Source organism: Dermacentor variabilis, chromosome 5 (genome assembly GCF_050947875.1).
Source record: "Dermacentor variabilis isolate Ectoservices chromosome 5, ASM5094787v1, whole genome shotgun sequence".
In the NCBI taxonomy this organism is placed as follows: Eukaryota; Metazoa; Arthropoda; class Arachnida; order Ixodida; family Ixodidae; genus Dermacentor; species Dermacentor variabilis.
This window is the reverse complement of record NC_134572.1, coordinates 190,338,578-190,362,335: the sequence shown is the minus strand read 5'-3', so window position 1 is coordinate 190,362,335 and position 23,758 is coordinate 190,338,578. Positions and strand designations below refer to the sequence as shown.

At 47.6% G+C, this 23,758-nt stretch overlaps 2 protein-coding genes across 2 annotated transcripts in view; both read left to right on the top strand.

Annotated features, from left to right (window-relative positions):
• The window catches only part of LOC142583740 (uncharacterized), a 261,417-nt gene extending 255,361 nt beyond the window's left edge, over positions 1–6,056 (top strand). Inside the window, exons 4-5 of the mRNA XM_075694226.1 lie at positions 2,911–3,205; positions 5,992–6,056. Coding sequence (XP_075550341.1) covers positions 2,911–3,205; positions 5,992–6,056 — 360 coding nt within the window. The remainder of the gene's footprint in view (positions 1–2,910; positions 3,206–5,991) is intronic.
• Positions 6,057–15,142: 9,086 nt separating this feature from the next.
• The window catches only part of LOC142583408 (cell adhesion molecule Dscam1-like), a 680,687-nt gene continuing 672,071 nt past the window's right edge, over positions 15,143–23,758 (top strand). The window contains exon 1 of the mRNA XM_075693861.1: positions 15,143–15,323. Within this exon, the coding sequence (XP_075549976.1) occupies positions 15,209–15,323 (115 nt within the window). The 5' untranslated portion in view covers positions 15,143–15,208. The remainder of the gene's footprint in view (positions 15,324–23,758) is intronic.

The window sequence follows — 23,758 nt, the reverse complement described above, 5'->3', positions numbered from 1 at the left end:
TACCGCAGGCTCAATTTAATCACGAAGGACCAGACATCCAATACCGCATATCGAGGAAAGGCTTCAGAAAGTGAGCAGTGCTAATTTCATCTCTACGCTCAATTTAGTCAGAGGGTATTGGCAGGTTCCATTGACCGAGAGGGCAAGCAAGCTAGCAGCGTTTATTTCCCCGATGGGAACCTTTCGTCCGAAAGTCCTGAGTTTTGGATTAAAGAATGCGCCATATTGCTTCTCTAGCCTTATGGACCAGGTGCTACGAGGAATGGAGGACTTTGCACTTCCCTATCTCGATGACATAGCTATCTTTTCTTCATCATGGGCGGACCATATGCAACACTTGCGAACCGTGTTGTGTCGGCTACGAGAGGCCAACTTAACTGTTAAGGCTCCCAAATGCCAATTAGGGCGCGCGGAGGTAGCTTATTTAGGTCATGTAATAGGGCAAGGCCATCGTCGGCCTTCCGAGGTTACACTGACCGCGATAGACAACTTCCCACAACCACGCACTAAGCGGGACATCAGATCATTCCTTGGCTTGGCTGGTTATTACCAACGATATATTCCGCGGTATTCCGAGATTGCGAGTCCTTTAACGGATGCTCTCAGAAAAACAGAACCACAAACGGTAAAGTGGGATGACGTGAAAGAAAAGGCTATTAGTATGCTGAAGAACGCACTAACGAGTCAGCCAGTGTTGAACGCGCCCGACTGCTCTAAGCCATTCATTCTTCAGTGTGATGCCAGTGACAGGGGTATGGTGGTGGTGTTCTGTCAAAAGAAAGATGACGAGAACGAACACCCTGTACTGTACGCCAGTAGAAAGCTTTCAGTTCATGAGGAAGCATACAGTGCATCAGAAAAGGAACGCGCCTGCGTAGTTTGGGCGGTAAAGAAGCTAGCTTGCTATATCGCTGGCTCAAGATTCACCATAGAGACTGACCACTGTCCCCTCACATGGCTGCAGTCCATGTCTACGAAAAACGGTTGTCTTTTGCGCTGGAGCTTGGCTCTTCAACAGTACACCTTCGATATTCGCTACAAGAAGGGTAAGCTTAATGGCAATGCCGACGGTTTAAGTCGTTGCCCCTAGAGTATCGAAAGCCTCATGCTCATCCGGGTTTCCGTGGCATATTTTTCGTGCATTCATATGTTTTTTTTCCGAAGTGAAGCCGATTGTTAGCTGATTTTAATAACCACTTCATAACGCTTTCAAGAAATGGCTGTTTTGAGTGTTAAGGGGGGAAATGGGAAAGGTGTAGCGGGTTTTCTTTTTTTGTTAAAAGCCGGGTGTATCTTGGGGGAGAGTGGCCGAGTGCTCGCTGCTTTGTGGTTGTGGGTCCGGCACTGTTCTGGGGTGATTGCTTGCCCTCGCAGGAGACGAAAAGTTGCGAGACCTGCTGGCAAAGACCAATTTCACCGGACCGGACCAAGGAGAAAAGTCAAGAGCGCCACCAAGGACGGAGGACCACTCCCCGGAATCTACCTGCTACGAGCGAAGGGTTCGTGACCTCCACGGGGAATCCTGAAACGGAAACGCCGATCCTTCGTACAGCGGCTGCTGGTCCCTACACGTCGGGATCTTTCTCCCCCGCCGGAGATGGTGTTAGGGTTGGCGTCTGACACCACGTGGCGACAGGTCATTCACCCGACCTGCCCTCAACAAGAGCCCACGTGCACCGGAGGAGTCATTCACCCGACCTCACCTGCACCGGAGCCCACGTGCACCGGAGAGGTCGTTCACCCGACCGGATTTGTCGCTGAGAGGATCGACCTCTCCTACCCGTGTTTGGTATTGCAGCAGGAGGGGCCCTCTCTCCGTGCCTGTCACGTGTCATCGATGGAAGCAAGATACCACCCACACTTGTAGAGACCTATTTAAGGGGCTCCGAAATGTACTTTGAGATACTTCTTACTTGAGACTTCATATTTCATGCCTTTCTTATTTTCTTTCAACTGCCTTTGAATAAACCGTGCCAGTTTCGCACTAGCAAATCGTCTCGCCCCTGCTTGGTCGCCATGATCTACCGGATGCCTGCAGCCCGCCGACAACGCCACGCTACCCAATAAGTAATGTCGGTCGAGCTTCGATAGGCAGGCGCCGCTACTTCTCGGCAGCAGAACGGTACGCTACCCTGAACTACGCAACAGCCCGCGGCGGAGGCAACAATGTGACCGACGTTCGGTACAAACCTCTAGAAAGTAATGCAAATGCGAACAATAAGAAAGAGACCGTTGGCACGTGAATGTTCTCCTACTGAAGTTCAGTGCCAGCTATTTCGATGCCGAGCTATTTCGAGGTGGTAGGGGAATACATCTACTTAAGGCAGGTAGTGACCGTGGATCCGGATCATGAAACAGAAATAATCAGAAGAATAAGAATGGGGTGGGGTGCGTTTGTCAGGAATTCTCAGATCCATCAAGAGAACAGTGTATAACAGCTGCGCCTTACCAGTACTCACGTACGAGGCGCAAACCTGGAGGCTTACAAAAAGGGTTCTACTAAAATTAAAGACGACGCAAGGAGCTATGCAAAGAAGAATGGTGGGTGTAACATTAAGGGATAAGAAGAGAGCAGATTCGGTGAGGGAACAAACGCGAGGTAATAACATACTAGTTGAAATCAAGAAAAAGAAATGGGGCATGCGCAGGGCATCTGATGAGGAGGGAAGGTATCCGATGGTCATTAAGGGTTACGGACTGGATTCCAAGGGAAGGGAAGCGTAGCAGGGGGCGGCAGAAAGTTGATGAGATTCAGAAGTTTGCAGGGACAACATGGCCACATTTAGCACATGACCGGGGTAGTTGGGAGAGTATGCGAGAGGCCTTTGCCCTGCGGTGGGCGTAGCCAGGCTGCTGCTGCTGCTGCTGATGATGATGATTTCGATGCATTCGTATTGTTTTCCTCCGCAGGCGTACGGCCATCCCCCGCCCACGGTCCGTTGGCGACACGTCGCGTTCGGCCATTCGGCGTCCGTGGCCGGCGGGAACAACGGCGCCGGTTCGTCGCTGCTGCTGCAGCTGCACGCGGGCGCGCTGGGAGAACCCCTGGAGGAAGTGAGCGGCGTGCGGCGGCTCCTGCCCAACGGCACCCTGGTGATGGCCCCGTTCGGCGCGGCTCAGGCGCGTCACCACGCGGGCGTCGTGCAGTGCGTAGCGCAGAACGACGTCGGCAGCATCGTGTCGAGGGATGTGCATCTCCGTGGAGGCGAGTGGCACTGTGCTCCGAGTTGTCTTTGGCCTGCGACGTTCTCTATTTGAGATCTCGTTCTCATTTTAGAATTGCAACTTACGGATGCAAGTATACGTAAAATCGCATGTCATCAGAAAGTCTTTGAGCTTCCATATCTGGCTTACTATGTTTTAGTCGCGAGAGAAAATGATGCGCCGTGGCCGCTGGCGGCAGAAACGTGCAACTCCGCTCGTTTAGTGTTAAATAAATTGAGATATCCGTGTCTTTTATGTAATAAATACGCTATATTTTGCACATCAACGTAGCAGACGTCATTATGCGCTCAATTATATCGCGCGTACCTATGTAAATACCTCTGGTATTTGGAATAATAATTTTTTATCATATATAGCCAACAGACGATGAAACCAATGAAAGCATAGGAGAAATTAGATGTAGCTAAAAATGGAATATATAGAAAACAGTAAAGAAAGAGAAAATAAAGTGGAAAAAAAACGCGTCGTTGGTTGAAGCTGCACCCACAATCTCCACATTACGCCTGCGTTCCACTACCAATTGTGCTTCGCCGACTCTTATAAAACTACACAAACTTGGGTATTGATGTTTACTAGATATAGCCCTAGGAGTTGTTAGCCAACGCCACTTGGAGCCAAGGTCGGTGGATGTGGAACATCTTTTTTCGCCCCATTGCGTCACGCACCACGTGATCTGAGGAGAGCGGGCACGTGGCAAATAAACCCTCGCATGCTACCCAATGACATAAGAGCTGTCAGATTCAAGACCCTGGCAATTAATAAGCGAGAGGAAGGGAAACCGAGGGGCTCAACTTTGTTAATCATAACCGTATCACATTTGTTTGACGGTGAAAAGCGGTCACCTGAAAAAGATAAACAAGTACACGTGCCAGTATAAAGTCCAGATGTGTGGGCGACAGCGAAGGCGCCCCTGAAATGTGTCAGTTACACAATAAGACGCGCCATTCGACTCCAGAAGATGCCGCACAAGAAAATGAGCCTTAGTACATACCGTACTACATCCGGATTCGCTAAACGAACATAAAAGCCTTCAACAAGTAAATATTACTTGGTGCCGACAGGAATGAAGAAACGGCAACTAGCAACTAATGCTAACTAGCACTACCAGCTACTTCCACAGTGCACGCTGTTTCCCACGTCAGACCGGCAGTGCAGGTGAGCTTGGCTTCGACTGATAACTGTAGGCCGACATCACGAGCGAACAGACAATGAAGCCAAGGAAATATTTTCGTCCACTTTTATTTCTATCTATTTATTATCTTCTACATTCTTCAAATTGAAGTAAAGTTAATTTCCCCGATGCTTTCGTTGACTTAATTGTCTGTTGGCGCCAGGTGTTGCGTGGGGAAAGAGGGAATCGTCGCCACACCACGTCACACGCTCTCAGAAGCCTGTGTTATCCGCGCATCAAATCTTTCGAATCACTGCTCATAAGAATAAGAAGCGCTTAACCCACCTTTTGCGATCCATTGTGGCGCCGTCGCGCGGTGGCCACGAGAAACAATTTGGCAGGCGCCGCTGCGCGCCGCCGACAGTCGCCCCACGCGAGACTCGCGACCAAACAAGCAGCGCGTGAGACAAGACTGAAACAACGTGTATGCGCCGTCATATTTTGTCATCGTCAGCTAGCCATGGAGCCCGCTCCTGAGTGCTTTGTGCCCGGAGGTTTCTTCAGCGTAACGAACGGCTGGAAGAAGAACTTCGGCACCCGCCGTGGTTGCTCAGGGGCATAGTGTTGGGCTGCTGAGCACGAGGTCGCGGGATCGAATCCCGGCCACGGCGGCCGCATTTTGATGGGGGCGAAATGCGGAAACACCCGTGTACTTAGATTTAGGTGCACGTTAAAGAACCCCAGGTGGTCGAAATTTCCGGAGTCCTCCACTACGGCGTGCCTCCTAATCAGAAAGTGGTTTTGGCAAGTAAAACCCCATAACTGAATTTTTTTTTCAGTACTTCGGCAGCGCTTTACAAGCTCCTCCTTGGCCTGAAACCGCTCCGCCTGTGGCGTAATGTGAATATAAGTAGTAAAACAGTATGAGTACGCACAAAAACGAATGACATGAATAGGGCATGAGGCGTAGTTCTTAGGGCAAATATCACGTTCCACACTGCATGTGCCATAGTGCTAGGCGTACATACAGGCAGTGGGGAGGCCAGCAGAATGCCAAGTTGCATGCGTTATTTACCCACACAAAGTGTGCGTAAATCTACCTACAAAAATGCCAAAAATGGTCCGAATGACCAAAATCGGTGATACCTCCTATTTGTGGGGCGCCTGTCATCCTATTAGAACGCGCCGCGGTATGAACATAGCGGTGGAACGCGTCCTTCCTTTTTTTTTCTTTTTTTTTTGATCTGGTGTGCGTACACAAACAGTGTCGGTAATGTCACGTGGTAGTGACGGCAAAGAACAGAGTAGCGATACTGTGATACTACAATACTACAGCCGAACCTGAACCCAAAACAACAGGCTACACTTAAAGCACAACGATAGCGGCGAACACCGCGATCGTCGAAATCTGATCAGCGAGTCAAGAACAGCGTCAGCTTTTATACATGAGGCGGTTCTCCGCAGCCCTCTAGTGGCTGACCAACTCTGGGCTGTCCAGCAGGCCCACGATGCTGCCGAGAGGCTCGGCCTTGCGGTTCCCACGTGGGAGTGGCCCGCTACGTGAAGACTCACGATCTGTAGGACTTCAATAAAGTTTTACCATACCATACCATCGAACATTCGAGAGTAATCGCTGGTGCCCGCGTGTCTTCCAGAATGTTCTACGCCAATCGCGTCGCTCACACATGCAATCAGATACACTGATGAGCTGATTGACTGATCAGCTCTTTAAATCGGCAGTGTCTGTCTGAGGCCGAGAAACATTCTATGCGGCACTAAAGTTGTTCTTCTATCTCTAAAGTTGCTCACACTTTTTTTTGCATTCTTTACGAAGTTATTCCTCATAATATTGAGAATGACTACAGACCAACGAATGTCACAAAACAAAACACCAACAGCACATGCCCTTTATGTTAAATCTTCTCAGAATAAAATATATTAAGAGCGAAACAATAACGAAAGATTGGCCCAAACAAGAGGCCGCGTTCCTACCAGAAAGCTTGCCTTCGTGCATAGCTTTCGCCGTCAGCGTTTCCCGGTAAACATTATTGTTATATAAGCTGCAGTTGCCGCAAAGCATGAGAAGCAGTTAGGGACCTCTGAATTCTATCGCATTTCCCTCTTAAAAGCGATCCTTAAGTGCTCTGTTCTTGCCTCTATATATAACTTCTGGGTAACGGTATAGACGCAGTCACTCTACGCGCAAGCGTAATTGACCAACTCACGAAATCGGCGGTGTCTGTCTGAACCCGCATAGCAAGTGTCGGAGGAAGGCGCCTGGAGGTGAAGAGAATCGCGCGCCGTGGAAAGTACGAAGGAGCGCGCTCAGGATGGATGTTATAAGCGTCCCCTTTGGAACGGGGCGGTGGGTTGCGCCACCAAGCTCTTGCTACTATACTGTCTAATGTACTACCTAGGTTAAACAACAAAAAAAGAGGGAAAAAACACTATGAACTACCCCACCCAAATTTTCTAATCCCCTATTTCGAACTGTGCTTTTGTACGTCTCCGTTTCTTGTCGTTTCCCTACTTTTCTTCCACCAATCCTCTAATCGCCTCTTAGTAATGCCTATTGTGGACATGTTTACTTTTCCGCTGCTCTCGCTGAACCCAAGTGCTTCAAGGAGACCAATGGCGCCTAAATCGACCGCTGGGTAGACGTCTTCACATTCTAATAAAACATGCTCCACAGTCTCCCTAGCTTTACCGCAGCAAGCACATGCTTATATATGCGTGTTCTAAGGCATCTCGCTTCGAAAAGTAATGAGCTTCCCTTTGAGTTATCATGAATTGTTTCTTTCCTGATTTCGCTTTTTCCTCTTAAGTAGTTACTCATGGCAGGTTTCTTTTCCATTGCCGCCATCGATGAGATTATTTCAGCCTCTCTGACTTTCCGCTTGACCTTCTATGTTGCTTTGTTGCCGACCCTACAGGCCGCATACTTGCTGGTAAGCTTCCTAGTTCTTTTCCTCCACTGTGAATCAATGTTTTTCCTGTACAGATACCTGAACACACTGCCAGCCCATTTACTTTCTTCCATATTCCTCAGCCGTTCTTCATACTCAATTTTACTGCGAGCTTCCCCCACTTCAAAACTAGTCCAGCCCATATCACCCTGCAGTGCGCAGCTTCATTTGTAGTCTTCCCGTGAGCGCCCAATGCGAGCGCACGGCTCAGCGCACGGCAAAGTAACGCCACCTAGATGAATGTGTAGGTAACGTTAAACGAAGTGGGGAGTGAGAAATGAGGCGAAGCGTGGGCGGGGGAGGAAGGTACGCGCAGTCGCGCTGAGTTGACCTCCTCTGACAGTTGCTACAAGTTCGCTTTGCGATGCGTCTGTACCGGGTTCGTCTCGCGAAAACATCGTCCTCGCGCGCTGCACAATGTGTGTGCGAGCTTCATAGAAAAAGCATACGAGCGTAGGTAGCTCTTCCGTTGTGCAGTGGGTGGTCCCTCAGTCCAAGAGTATAGTAGCCTTAGCTGCCCTTCTCGCTCGGTTGACCAGGTTGAACTGGTCCGTCGAGTCGGAGCTGGACAGCGCTGCCTCCTTTTGCCATGTGGCGGGGTGTCTTATGTGTGTGAGCTGTGGTGTGCTTACGCAAGCCCATAACATGTGATAAAACATTGAACATTCATCCCCATGCGGGCATTTATAGAAATACAGTGCAGGATGTAGCAGAGACTCAAATGTCAATATGTGTTTGTTCGGAATTTTCGCCATACTACGGCTTCCTGTCGCGTCAGAGAATTACGAGGCGGCGACAGTGTTGTAGGATGTGAGTGTGGTTAGTGAAATGAGCCAAGGGTGGAACTGCTCGGTCTGACCCTCTCGCGGCTCACGGTGTGCATGCGCTCGGCCGTAGGCATGTTCCTGCTGATTGCCACTAATGCCCCGGAGTCCACATGATTTGTATGCATGGCGGGAGCTGGTGCGCTCTAATCACAATGCAATGATCGGCCCCGCAAATCTTGGCCCTGGAAGATTTTCTGCATGCTATCTGAGACTTAGTAAGAAATATAACGCAATCCTAGTGCAGTTTCATCGTGATGGCTAACGCTATCGCTAGTTCCTCTGCCTCTGCAGCGCTCGTTCTGGAAACCAACGACGCATTTATTTCGGTCCCATGAATGTGGACTACGCTGGTGACAAATGCTGTGCTTCTGCTAAGCTGGCCGCGTCTACGTACAAGACATCGGGGTAATTCTTACACTTCTTCGCTCGCGCCTGCGCTTGCGCATGTCGCCGTCCGATGTGCACGTTCGGGTGCATGTTTTTGGGAATTGGTGCGACGTGCATATTTTCCTGTATTCGTTGTGGGATTTTACACTGTTTGTGCGGACCCTGTGCCGTCGTTGTCGCAAATACTATCATCATCAGCTATGGCTCGGGCATCGTCGTCTTCTGCAGCTGGCTTGTTGGCGCCCCTCGGCGCTACAATGCGAACGCGCTCGTGCCAATGCTCCCGAGTTCGTCGTCGTCTTCTTCCACAGCCGGCTCCGTTGCTGCTCGTCATTCCAGCGTACAATTTAACTTCTGTTCTGTCGTCGTAATAGGCAGGCCGCGTTTGCGGGGGCCTGAGCCGTTTCTTAAGGGGGTATGAGCCATTCATTGTCTTCTGTGACGGACATATTTAATTTTGAAGCAATTTAATTTTGAAGAACGCAAGCGGCAATGTCGAGATGATGCTGCTAACCACGCCACCAAGCAAACTCGAGACATCGAACGCATGCGACAACGGCGGAATGCTGGCATACCGTCACTGTCGTCATTATCACCGTCGCATGCTAACGTATGTGTAACCTCATTAGGAAACACAAAGACGTCAATTGTCAAACTAATCCAACCAATCGTGAAAACGATTACAGCGCCCGCATCGTCAGTGGCGGGCCCTGCGCCCAATATACGGTGCTTTGGATCCGAGCATTCCATCCGAGCTACAACTATGGTGAGGTCACGAGTAGTGCGTACTCCTGAGGAAGAAGCTGCCTACCACGAGTGTCAGCGAACCTTGGCTCGGTAAAGGGCTCGTCGTCGTAGGGCCTGCCTCACACTCCTCATAATGATAATAAAAAAATCTGGAGAACCGCAAGAAAGAAGCACTCCTAAAGCATGTTCAGCCTGCGAAGCACGCAAAAGCGTAAATGAAGTGAAAGAATGGTGAAACAAAAGATTTGCAATATAGACTGCTTGCTAAGTTTGACTTGCATGGTGTAACACTCGGTGTTAAACAGCTTCGTTGTTCGTTGATCTTCATCGACTGAAAGAGGCGGTGATTTTTTTTCTTTTTTGCCAGTGCGCTGGTCTTTTTTACGAAATACCCAAGACCTTTCAACACGCAGTGTCTCGCTGTTGTGTGTTGCAGCATTCCCTTCTGGTTTAACAGGTGGGCTTGGTAGTTTCTCGTGCGTTGTACAGCCCTGTCTGCTCGAGGCGAAAAATGGCCGTTCCAGGGGGGGGGGGGGCGAATTAGTAGGTGGAGTCCTAGCACTTGCTTAACGCCTTGCATATCAGCAGGTCGAGTACCTCCACTTACACATTGCTGAAATTTAAATGTGGCGCCGAGAAAGCAATGCGGCTCACAGTCAGAGCCTCCACTAGTCGAATCAGCTCCTGTTCCTTGAGTCCCCTCTTACTGCTGGTAATTCGTTGCATCATGCACAAGATCTGAGTGGTCGTGTGTTGTAACTTCTGTATGGCGGATACTCGGCCCCCGTCTTTATGTGAGTGTAATCCGAGGATACGAAGTCAGTCCATCTTGCGGATTTCTCTGGGACCTATTCGCAGGTGGATGGTATGTGCCTGGATTATTGATCGTCCTTGTGCCCGCTTCTCGGTTATGGGGAGTTCCGACTTCTCCGGCGCGCATTGCAGTCTGCATGTTTCCGCTTGTCTTGGTGCGACGTCCACTGCCTCCTGCAGTGCCTCTTGTTTTTCTCCTCTGAACCTTCCGACCGTCCATATGATGATATCGTCTGCACGCAAGGCATGTCTGATGCCCGGCATTTTCTCGTTTTCTCGAGTTGGACTGGGAGTTTCATCATGGCCACGTTGAAAAATGTCGGTGACAGCACTGCTCTATGTGGCACTTGTCTATTAGGTGTGTCTACTCGCTGTGACCGCATATTTCAAGCCCTTTTCAGGCTTTACGATCTGTGAGGAAAGCTCCCACGTATTTGCAAGTTTGTCAGCCGCAATTTATGTCACTGAGATTTGCTACTATTGCTTCGTGCCTTACGTTGTAATCGCAACGAAGGAACACTTATCTACTCGTTTGCTTTAATAATCTTACCGCATTAAATCAACTAGACGCACCATAAACAGGACGCCGTGTTAATCTTCCCGATTTATACGCAAGCACCGCTGCGCAACCTCTCCCATAAGTTGTCGCGCGTCCATGCTTATGTCTTCATTCTGATCAAGGGGACCCGAAACGTCATGCTCTTTATTTTTTTTTTTATTCTTGGCGAGTGCATGTTTTTTGGCACAAAGGGAAGGAAACGCGCCGTATTCTGTGGGAGGGGCGGCGTTGTACATTGGCCACGCATGGTCACGCAGGCTTTATCTGAAAACAATAAAATTCTAACAGCGCTAAACGAACGGGACCAGAATGAGGAGGAGACAAACACAGCGCTGAACTTACAACTGATTTATTTGAAGTAAGAAGTCAACACTTATACATACATAACTGGGCACGCATGCGCCCGGTCATACATCGATGATCAGATACAAGCTCCGCACAGCCGACATTCGCACGCGCTGTACCTGCCTTGCATTCTGCCCTTTATGCAGCAATGCCATTTATTTCGCTGACAAGATTAAAGATGTTTTGCGCAACTATTAGATTTTCTCATGATATGAAATGCTTCAGCGACTTCTCTGGTAGTCTTGTCACTATGAAAAAATAACAATTTTGTATCGTCAAAGAAAGGTACGCATTTACAAATACTGCAATGCTTTGCCAGGTGAGTGTCTTTTTTGTCTAATGAATTGGCATGCTCCATTAGTCTAATATTGATGCAACGGCCTGTCTGGCCTATGTAGGTTTGGCCACAAGATAAAGGAATTTGGTAGACAGCGCCCTTCTTGCAACTGATGTACTTATTGACATGATTTACCTTGCATGCAGCAATCCTTTTAACGCCTTCCTGCTTCCTCTGAACTGCTGCCCCTAATTTACCCAGCTTCATCGGAGCAGAAGAAACGACCCTCACAACATAATTGGTCCCTGCTCTCTTAAAATGATGTGACAACGCGTGCTCATAAGGCATGACACCAACTTTTTCCCCGCGACATTTTCTTTGGGCTGTTCCGAACATTTCAGCGTTTTTATAATCTTGTTAGCACAAACCACAATTACAGAATCTGGAAAAGCGGCCTGTCTGCATCTCTGGGCTTGGACCAACAGGCTACTGGACATTTGATGAGTACACGATTTTATGACAGCCATACCAATACATCCTGTTACAATTCCGAAGTTAACTAGCTTAGAGTGACAAGACGCGTAGTTTACAAGTGGTTTTTCACTCCTGGGAGCGTATCGCCAGCATACATGGTTAGGCAAAAAGGTCAAACTCAGATCCAAGAACTGCAGGACGTTGCTGTGTGGGATAATATGTGTGAAGCTCAGTCCAGACCCATGCTTAGAAAAAACATCGAGTAAGTCAGGCACACATTCAGCACCCTTAGACTTAACTATAATTAGGAAGTCGTCCACGTATCGAAAAATTCGAATAAACCTTCCATTTAAGTCATTCTCTACTTTCCTGTCGACATAACATAGAAAAATGTTACTAAGTATTGGGGCAATTTTGGCACCAATACACACCCCCGACCTTTGCTTGAACACTTTATCTTACCACATTACATAGGTATTCTCTAAATAAAAGGATAAAAGTTCCATGAAAGACCCACTCGAAATGCCACAATTATTTTGGAATGCGCACTCATCGTTTTGGTCTGTGATGCAATTCAGAACACATTGCAGAAGTTGATTATGGGGAAGGGAATAGAATAAATCGACCACGTCCATGCTAAAACCAAAGCACGAAGCCGGGTTCTCCTCCAGGAGAAACTTTACAACTGCCTCCGAGTTGGGCACAACATACGCGTCAGTCACGGAAAGTGCTGACAAATGCTTATTGAGGTAAGATGATACCACCAATTGCCAAGTTTGGCGTTCAGAGACTATTGCTCGAAAAGGAATGTTGTGCTTATGCGTTTTTGCCGAGGCTAGTACGCTGTGACGCTGTGGCTAGTAGTAGCAGCCCTAAAGTGCGCAGCAATAGATTTCGTTTGCTGGTGGATTACTTGTTTTGATAGGCGTTTGCGCGTCGTACAATCTGACAAAGAAGGTTATTTTGTTGTACTTTCTGAGGAACAGTTTTCAAATAAGGCGCTTGAGGCAATAGGCAAACATTATAATGTGACTACTAAGGAATCTGTAAAGAATAAGAAGGAAGCCGTTTCATTATTGAAAGGCATGGGGCTCCTAAGTTTGGCAAATAAAGTTAAGGAATCAGAGCGCTCTTTGCTTGAAATTTTCTTCTCGGCAAAAACGCATAAGCCCAACATTCCTTTTCGAGCAATAGTCTCTGAACGCCAAACTTGGCAATTGGTGGTATCATCTTACCTGAATAAGCATTTGTCAGCACTTTCCGTGACTGACCCGTATGTTGTGCCGAACCCGGAGGCAGTTGTAAAGTTTCTCTTGAAGGAGAACCCGGCTTCGTGCTTTGGTTTTAGCATAGACGTGGTCGATTTATTCTATTCCCTTCCCCATAATCAACTTCTGCAATGTGTTCTGAGTTGCATCTCAGACCAAAACGATGAGTGCGCATTCCAAAATAATTGTGGCATTTCGAGTGGGTCTTTCATGGAACTTTTATCCTTTTATTTAGAGAATACCTATGTAATGTGGGAAGATAAAGTTTTCAAGCAAAAGTCGGGGGTGTGTATTGGGGCCAAAATTGCCCCAATACTTAGTAACATTTTGCTAAGTTATGTCGACAGGAAAGTAGAGAATGACTTAAATGGAAGGTTTATTCGAATTTTTCGATACGTGGACGACTTCCTCATTATAGTTAAGTCTAAGGGTGCTGAATGTGTGCCTGACTTACTCGATGTTTTTTCTAAGCATGGGTCTGGACTGAGCTTCACACATATTATCCCACACAGCAACGTCCTGCAGTTCTTGGATCTGAGTTTGACCTTTTTGCCTAACCATGTATGCTGGCGATACGCTCCCAGGAGTGAAAAACCACTTGTAAACTACGCGTCTTGTCACTCTAAGCTAGTTAACTTCGGAATTGTAACAGGATGTATTGGTATGGCTGTCATAAAATCGTGTACTCATCAAATGTCCAGTAGCCTGTTGGTCCAAGCCCAGAGATGCAGACAGGCCGCTTTTCCAGATTCTGTAATTGTGGTTTGTGCTAACAAGATTATAAAAACGCTGAAATGTTCGGAACGGCCCAAAGAAAATGTCGCGGGGAAAAAGTTGGTGTCATGCCTTATGAGCACGCGTTGTCACATCATTTTAAGAGAGCAGGGACCAATTATGTTGTGAGGGTCGTTTCTTCTGCTCCGATGAAGCTGGGTAAATTAGGGGCAGCAGTTCAGAGGAAGCAGGAAGGCGTTAAAAGGATTGCTGCATGCAAGGTAAATCATGTCAATAAGTACATCAGTTGCAAGAAGGGCGCTGTCTACCAAATTCCTTTATCTTGTGGCCAAACCTACATAGGCCAGACAGGCCGTTGCATCAATATTAGACTAATGGAGCATGCCAATTCATTAGACAAAAAAGACACTCACCTGGCAAAGCATTGCAGTATTTGTAAATGCGTACCTTTCTTTGACGATACAAAATTGTTATTTTTTCATAGTGACAAGACTACCAGAGAAGTCGCTGAAGCATTTCATATCATGAGAAAATCTAATAGTTGCGCAAAACATCTTTAATCTTGTCAGCGAAATAAATGGCATTGCTGCATAAAGGGCAGAATGCAAGGCAGGTACAGCGCGTGCGAATGTCGGCTGTGCGGAGCTTGTATCTGATCATCGATGTATGACCGGGCGCATGCGTGCCCAGTTATGTATGTATAAATGTTGACTTCTTACTTCAAATAAATCAGTTGTAAGTTCAGCGCCGTGTTTGTCTCCTCCTCATTCTGGTCCCGTTCGTTTAGCGCTGTTTGAATTTTATTGTTACCATGCAACACCAACTCGCCCAATCCGCTGCCCTTCTGCAGTTTATCTGAAAAGCGATCTACTTTGGGAGCACAGTCGCTGCGCTCTCACCGCTCAGTTGGCTTTGAAGTGATAAACAGCATGAAAGTCACTACGCTCGCTGCTGCTGTCGTGATTCCTCACGCCAGCCTTTTGAGAGCGAGTATCCGTGGTATTCGCGTGTGAAGTGTTCATGTTTGTCTGTGCGCGCTGACATCATGCTAGGCAATTCAGACTGTACCCGAATGTTTAGAACTGGGCGTTCTGCACCGGCTGCTGCTGCGTATGGCACGGCGGCCTGAGCCATGTCTTGAATACCATCTTCGATGTTTGCAGTGTTTGTTTACAGTGTAGGCGTCAAGGTGCACCGAGTGTCGACATCGTCGTGTGCGCAATATGATTACCTGCAATGGCAAGAACACGAATTGAGGACAATCCTCAATGAAATGGGCTTTCTTATCATTAATGCGGGTGGTACCAATGCTACATTGTAAACAAACATTTGGTAAGCCTACACTTCTTTATAAACGCAAGCTTGTATGCTGACTTCCCGACAATGAATGGACGCAGTGGTGGCCCAAGAGTACAAGACCAAGGTGTACGACGAGTTCGTGGTGCGAGGCAACACTGCCGTTCTGCACTGCCAGATGCCCACCTTTGTTCGGGAGGACATCGAGGTCACCGGCTGGCTCCGCGAGGACGGCCTCTTCATCCAACCCGGCGGCGCCAACAAAAGCGCATCTAAAAAGGCAGAAGCAAAGGGTAAGCGAAACCGTCATGACACGAGAGATCTTGTTATTTTGATAGAATAGACTCTGTTTCCCAAGAACCACTAGATTTATGAATAATACTTGGTACTATGTCTTCTACAACAAAACGGCAAGCTTTAGAATTTCTTGTCATATTTCTTGAAGTCATTGGTGTAACTGAAAAGCTTTAGCCTGTTAACATCAACACCATCACATCTGTCTCATTTGTACATAGTTTCATCATATAGCTTTCTGCCTTTTCTTTACCTTTGCCGCTCTCTTTCTATGCTCAGTAGCACGTAGGCCACCAAAAAGGCACACTGGCAGAATTCTGTGCAGTTCAATAAAGAGCTTTCTCTCCGTCTCTATCTCTCTATCTGGGTAAAGCATGCATCAATCGCGAAGTGACAAAGGAAAAAAAAGAAAAACGAATCGTTGTGTATGTGCTATCCAGTTCCCTGGTGTTACTTTCGTGTTTATTTTGTTCAGTAACTGGCTTCAACGCACCAGAACGCAAAGAGACGCTAGCACGTGATTGTGCTGGCATAGAAAGGATTCCTACACATGGCTTTACATCACGAGATACTTACTGGAGGCACGAGCATCGCGTTGCTGCTCGCCGAATAGGCACTTCTGGTGTTGCAGTTCGCCACAGCGCTGGAGTGGAGACGGTGAGCCCAGCAAGAGCAAGCTCAACCGGCGCAAAAGGCCATTTCTCATTCGATGTGATTGTCTTTCATTTCTGCGCGGCAGCCCAGCTGTATATACTTAATTTATAGCTTTCACGTGACGTCATGGACCGCGCTAGCACCGTGGCTACGAGCTATCTATTGGCAACAGATTTGGAGAAGCTAGGTGGTATCGCATGATTTCTAGTAATACATCCGCAGTAGAGTATGGAGTGTTCAAGTTCCCTTCTAATTCTACTTCTCCCACTATCCATCTTCAGTATCTAGAGCTCCGCGATGCACTAGTAGGGTTCTTCGCCGTGAGCGTACTCGCCGAAGTGTCCGATTATGTGCAGTTCTGCTCACGAAGCAGCATTATTCCTTCCCTAGAAGAGCCGCAGTCGCACTGAAATGTCTTCGGGTGTCCCAGTGAACTTTGATATGACGACTGAATACGTTCCTGTGGCCACGACCATGTTTATCGACACATCAGACGCTAATCCTGTCGGCTTCAGAGAAGATAGCACGAGGGTGACGAGAAGAACACTCGTTATCTTCCCGTCTTTACAGATAAACCTTTCTGCACACACACACGCAAGCGCACGCGCACATACGGAAGTTTCTCGAAACTTATTTATATTCGTTGTTGTCACGGAACCTTGTGTGATCTGATTGCATGCACGACGTGAGTTGAGTAATAGTACTCTGTGTAGTACTCGTGTACCACTGTGTAAGACACGCGGGCACCAGTGATTACTCTGGCACCTTTGACGACTCATAGATAAAAGACGACGCGCTTGGCCCGTTGCTCAGATTTCGGCGATCGCCGACTGTGTTCGCTCAATAACAGTTAGTTTCGTCATTGACAGTTTCGATACTCTGATCTGGATGGTTACTACAACGTACAACGTAAAACTGGTACAGAAGTACTTGCCCGTCCGTCGCGACGGAGATCCAGTGACCCAACTCCCAGACTATCGAGGCCCTCCACGCCCCGAGCTCGACGAAGACTTCTCCATTGCCGAGGTTAGACAGGCCATCTTCGCGCTCAACCGCAAGTCTGCGCCGGGTCCAGACGGAGTCACCAACAGAATGTTGAGAAACCTCGAGGACACGTCGATCGTCTTCCTGACCGACAAAATCAACGAGTCCTGGAATAGCGGCGTTGTTCCTGCAGAATGGAAGATGGCCTGCACGGTGCTCATTCCCAAGCCCGGCAAGGCCCCGAACATCGAGAACCTCAGGCCGATTTCTCTAACCTCCTGCGTCGGCAAGGTCATGGAGCGCGTCGTCCTCAACAGGGTCAACGGGTACCTCTAAGACAACGAGGTTTACACGTACAACATGATCGGCTTCCGCGCCGGACTCTCGACGCAGGATGCAATGCGCCTAATAAAGCATCAGATTGTGGATGGCCGTTCCAGAGACGTCAAGGCTTTGCTCGGTCTGGACCTCGAGAAAGCTGTCGACAACGTGCTCCACAGCTTCATCGTAAAGACCATTTCAGATCTGGGTCTCGGCTCCAGATTCCATAGCTACGTCAGCTCTTTCCTAACGAACAGGAAGGCCAAGCTTCGCATTGGGGACTTCCGCTCCAACGATGTGCCCCTCGGAGGGCGGGGCACTCCTCAGGGCGCCGTCATCTCACCCACCCTGTTCAACATCTGTATGATTGGTCTTTCCGAGAGGTTGGCACGCGTAGAGGGCGTCAAGCACACCATATACGCCGACGACATCACCTTATGGTGCTCCAGCGGCTGCGAGGGCAGAGTCGAAGAATCCATGCAGGAGGCGATAGACGTGATCGAGGAGTATCTCCGCCCCACCGGACTTCGATGCTCCCCCGCCAAGTCGGAGCTTCTGCTTTACAGAAAAGAGAAGGGAGGCAGACCCAAAGATTGGAAGCCAGTCTCCGAAAGCAGCATCAGTCTTCGCACTTGTGACGGGGGGGTGATACCCAGGGTTGACGTTATTCGGGTCCTGGGCATGTTTGTCGAATTCAACGGCGGGAACGGAACGGCTCTCCGCAAGATCATCGCAAAGACGGACAACGCTTTCCGCCTCGTTCGCAGAATAGCAAACCGGCACCGAGGAATGAAGGAAAACAATCTCCTCAGGCTTATCAATGCATTCGTACTATGTCACTTTACGTACACAATTTCTATGCATAACTGGCTCAGAGCGGAGCGAGACAAACTCAACGCTCTCATCCGCAAAGTGGTCAAGAGGGCTCTGGGGCTACCCATCAGGACCCATACCGAGGATCTCCTTAGGCTTGGGGTGCATAACACTGCCGAGGAGATTGCCGAAGCCCAAGAACGCGCGCAACTCACTCGCTTGAGCACCACAGCGGCAGGTAGACACATCCTCGAAGAGCTGGGTTACCAACCTGCGGGATTCCCGATGATCAGTACCCCGATCCGGAGGTGCATTCGAGACAAGTTCGAAGTGGCCCCTGTGCCCCGAAACGTCCATCCCGTCTATAACGAGGGCAGACGCAAGGCCAGAGCAGCAGCCATCCTCAAACAGATCAAGCAACGAGACATTAGAGCAGGCTTCGTCGACGCCGCGGAGTACAGCGATGGGAAGACCTTTGCCATCGTTGTGGTCGACTCCAGCGGCAAGATTTCCAACTGCGCCTCCATTCGCACTTCAGACCCCGGTGTCGCCGAGCAAGCCGCCATCGCCCTCGCCCTGCTAGACGGTCGTGGATCCGAGATATATAGCGATTCCAAAACAGCAGTTAGGGCTTTTCAGAAGGGTTGCATCGCCAAGCAAGCTGCTCGTCTTCTTAGCAGCTCGAGTCGAGATGCTCTCACGCATCCTTCAATCCACTGGTTTCCAGCTCACGTAGGGTCGGTCGAGGGTGCTCCGCCGAACCTCAATGAGTCTGCTCACGAGGCTGCGCGTGACCTCACCGACCGCGCTTCCTCTACAAGGAGCACCGACTCCCCTCCTCCCTACGGCCACAGGGACGCTCCCGCTACTCACAACGAGCTTAATAAATTATTCTACATGTCTAGAAGGGTCTTTCCACCCCCTCACCCCAAGTTGAATAGGGCGCAAGCCGTTTCGCTTAGGCTTCTGCAGACCAGTACGTATCCGTGTCTGTCCGTTCTCCACGAGGCTTACCCGGACGTGTATCGCGACGACGCCTGCCCCTCCTGCGGCCAGACCTCCACTCTTGCGCACATGCTGTGGGAGTGTGGATCGACATACCCCAAGTTCATCAAGGAGGAGTGGGACTCGCTTTTGCGTAGCCCCGCTCTAGAAAAGCAAATCCTGGCCGTCCAGCGTGCCCGCGACCGGGCCTGTGGGCTAGACTTGCCGGTCCCGACGTGGGACTAGCCGGGTGCGCGACGAGTTCGCGTCCTCGCCGGACCTACAGTAAAGTTTATTCACTCACTCACTCACTCACTTACTACAACGTGACAATATATATATATATATATATATATATATATATATATATATATATATATATATATATATATATATATATATATAGCCATATCATAAGATGCCAACAAACACGGACACCAAGGACAACCATAGGGAAATTATTTGTGCTTTTTATAAATGACATAAAGAAACGATAAATTAATGGAAATGAAAGTGGATGAAAAAGCTTGCCGCAGGTGGAAACCGATCCCACAACCGTCGCATTTCGCGTGCGATGCTCTACCAATTGAGCTACTGCGGCGCCGTTTCCCCATATACTTTCTTGGGTATTTATGTGTCCTAGTAGAACCCGGGGAGTGTTCGCCAGCGCGACCACTCACAGACCTTGGCGGTGGACGTGGAACGTCCTTTTCGCCGCAGGCGTCACGAGAACGTGATCTTTTCGGGTGAAGGCAACTGGCCAATAAACCCACACATGCTACCTGAAGGCATCAATGTTGCCGGATACGAGACCCTCGTTATCTAATAAACGAGACGAAAGTGGGTTAACCGAGGGGCCCAATTTTCATTAGTCATATCATAAGAAGCCAACAAACACTGACACCAAGGACAACATAGGGGAAATTACTTGTGCGCTTTATAAATGAAATAAAGAAACGATAAATTAATGGAAATGATATATATCTATATATATCGTTAGTAAAACGTTGAATTGCAGGAACCAGCGGCAAACGACGTAAAGGACTAAAAGAGTAGAAGCACAAAGAAAGAAACGGGACATTACCGACCAAGGGCGGTCCCGTTGTCGATATCTCAGTAAAGTAGGTTTTGTCCATGTGCTTCAAGACGCTTACATCTGTGTGTGTGTGTGTGTAGTCACGATGATAAATACCAAGGCAGAACTGATCTCACGATGACGGTGACATGTAACGCGATCAGCATTCGTGCAATGTAGCCACACACCGTATTTTTGAACTCAAGTTTATTTAACATCTGTAGTGATGCCGTAGCCTAGTTATAGAGCGCCCGCCTCGGCTTCGGGTTCGATTCCCACAGCCAGCGGGCACCCACTGGTTCTCAATGGGCATCAGTGTACCTCGGCTTGGCGTTCGGCTTTCTGCAGGGGTTGTACGCTTGAGAGAGAAGCCTGCGACCTAAAGTCCCGTCGAAACCCTCGTGGGCCCAAACAAAAAAGTGATGTTTGGCCCCCTCCCATGGAGGCCATTTCCCATGTGGCACTCCAAATGCACCTATTTGGAGTGCCACATTGCAGCGGTAGACAAAATATTTCTGATGAGTTTAATAATCACTTCTCTCGTGTAATGAGAAACGCAAACTTACAGGTAGATTTCTGCACTTTGCGTCACAGCATTAGTGAATCGGCATATCTGCCTTCAATTTCTCAGGAAGAGCTAAGATCGATTATATTCAATTTAAAATGTAATAAATCTCCTGGAATTGACGGAATTTCCATTAATTAGTTGCGCAGAACATATAAATACATCCAAGAAATTTTGCTAGCACTACTTAATCGCATAATTTCAAGTGGTGAAATTCATGTAAAACTGAAAACAGGAAAAGTTATACCTCTTTATAAAAGCGGTGCGCGTAATAAAATTGAAAATTATCGCCCCATTTCAATTCTGCCTTCTATCGCTCAAATACTTGAAAAACACTTATTGTTAACAATGACAAGCTTTCTGGATGCCCACAGCATTTTGTCGCCTAGTCAGTATGGTTTCCGACCCGGCAAAAGCACTCAAACACTTCTGGAAGATTTATCTGATCAGTTGAATATAGCTTTCGATAATAATAAAGTTGCTTGTGCGCTCCTTCTTGGTTATAGCAAGGCTTTTGACAGTGTTCATCATGGTCTGCTGTTAAATAAGCTTTTCATGTTAGGATTTCGGGGTGCTTTCTGGTCGTTAGCAAATTTCCTTCGGGGTAGGCGTCAGGTCGTCTCAGTTGGGCAAGTTCGTAGTGCATTCTCTATTATTAATGCTGGAGTTGCGCAGGGATCTATACTCAGCCCGTTATTATTTAATATTTTTGTAAATGACCTCTCTAGCGTGATACCCGTTTCTCTTTATCAATACGCCGATGATACAATGATCGTAACTTCTGCCCACAGCTACTATGATGCGATTGCTTCATTACAGTCTGCTGCCACAAAAGCTATGGATTGGTTTCGGAACAAACTAATTAATATAAATATATCTAAGACGCAATTAATCTGCTTCCGTAATCCTTTAAGGAGGGTAGCCCTTGACTATCCTCTTGTTTTGCATTCTTCAGATTGTACAGCTTGTTCTTCTAGACCATTACAGTACTCATCTGTTGTAAAATATAGTGGTTTATATCTTGACAGTGACCTTTCTTGGAACAGCCACCTTGCTTACGTTTGTAAAAAACTTCACGCCGTATCCTGTCTACTGTACTTTACACATGCTTTAGGCTACAGTCTACTCCGGTATGGAATAAGAATTTACGGGCACTGTGCTGTCCGCTGGCACAACAGAATAAATGCGATACTGCACTCCCTCTTAAAAAACATATCTTATGATCTGAACCTGAATGCTGACACAGACCGTTTCAAAGTACCTTCGATGCCGAATTTCAACAATCTTTTCATGCAAACGGTTGTTTTAAAACACTTCTGGTCCAGTCAATTCCTAGTTCCGTACACAGCTTCCCGATGCTTAAGGCCCAGGGACCCCTTTTGGGGGCCACGTTGTTCCACAAGGTACGGCACTAGAGCTCGGGCCCATTATGTGCCCACCTACTTCAATAAATTACCGCACAGCACCTTCTTTGCAAAAACGAAATATATATAGAGACTGCTAAGGCGTATCTGTTCGTAAAGGCGTACTTATTCCGTTTATTTACCGTTATTGCTTGTGTTCGTGCATGTGATTGTGCAATTCCTTTGCACCATGAAGGTCAGCCTGGTATATGGTTATGCATTATCTCATGGCAATTTTTGTTCACACGCATTGCTGTACTTCAATGTTTCATTATGGTCAATGAAATTTATTTTCATAGACACTGTATAAATTCTAATAACCTTTTTGGCGTTCTATACTTGAGTTCGCTGCTTATAACTGGTCTATCAATGTACCGTGTATGGTTTGCTGCCTGCCAGGCGCTGCCGCTCAAGCCTTCAAAGGCTTTGGCAGGCCTGTATGAATGATTGACTGAATGTACTGATTTGATCATTGGCAATAAAGGTATTATTATTATTATTATTATTATTATTATTATTATTATTATTATTATTATTATTATTATTATTATTACTGAGGTGGGGACACTTTCGGGTATAGGAAAAACGAGGCGGATTCTCTACCGCTAGGTCACTGCTGCTTTTTTTTCTTTATTACATGGAAAACAAAGCTGAATATATATATTACAGAATGGGCGCAGCTACATACTCAAAACTCGGTAAAACACACATCCACAACGTCCAGCAAGTTGACCCACTCAAGCGGAAGTTCCTGCGCAGCGTACACATTTCTCACATAAGCTGCACTATCACGAAAGACGGATTTTGCAGATCGCGGGCTTTCGGCATGGTAATCACATAGTCTACATCTTCATAGGCTGTATAAACCCAGTGCTATGAACATGTCAGAGAGATGACTGCCAGTAATCTTAAACGGCAGAAACCCAATTGACTATGGAGTGATGTCAATGATCTGACCAAGAGCCGCCAATGTATGAAAGCTTCTAACCCTACAGCTAGAATAGAACTGGCAGAACTTTCCAAGTTAATGAACAAGTGTAACACAGCTGACATAAGGAAGTATATTATGGGTAGAATTGAACATGTTCTCAGGAACGGAGGAAGCTTAAAAGCAGTGAAGAAGAAACCAGGAATAGGCAAGGATCAGATGTGTGCGTTACAAGACAGAGCCGGCAATATCATTACTAATATGGATGAGATAGTTCAAGTGGCTGAGGAGTTCTATAGAGATATTACAGTACCACTGGTACCCACGACAATATTGCAAGAGAGAATAATCTAGAGGAATTTGAAATCCCACAAGTAACGCCGGAAGAAGTAAAGAAAGCCTTGGGAGCTATGCAAAGGGGGAAGGTGGGTGAGGAAGATCATGTAACAGCAGATTTGTTGAAGGATGGTGGGCAGATTGTTCTAGAAAAGCTGGCCACCCTGTATACGCAATGCCTCATGACCTCGGGCGTACCGGAATATTGGAAGAACGCTAAGATAATCCTAATCCATTTGAAAGGGGACGCCAAAGACTCGAAAAATTATAGACCGATCAGCTTACTGTACGTTGCCTACAAAGCATTTACTAAGGTAATCGCAAATACAATCAGGAACACCTTAGACTTCTGTCAACCAAAAGACAAGGCA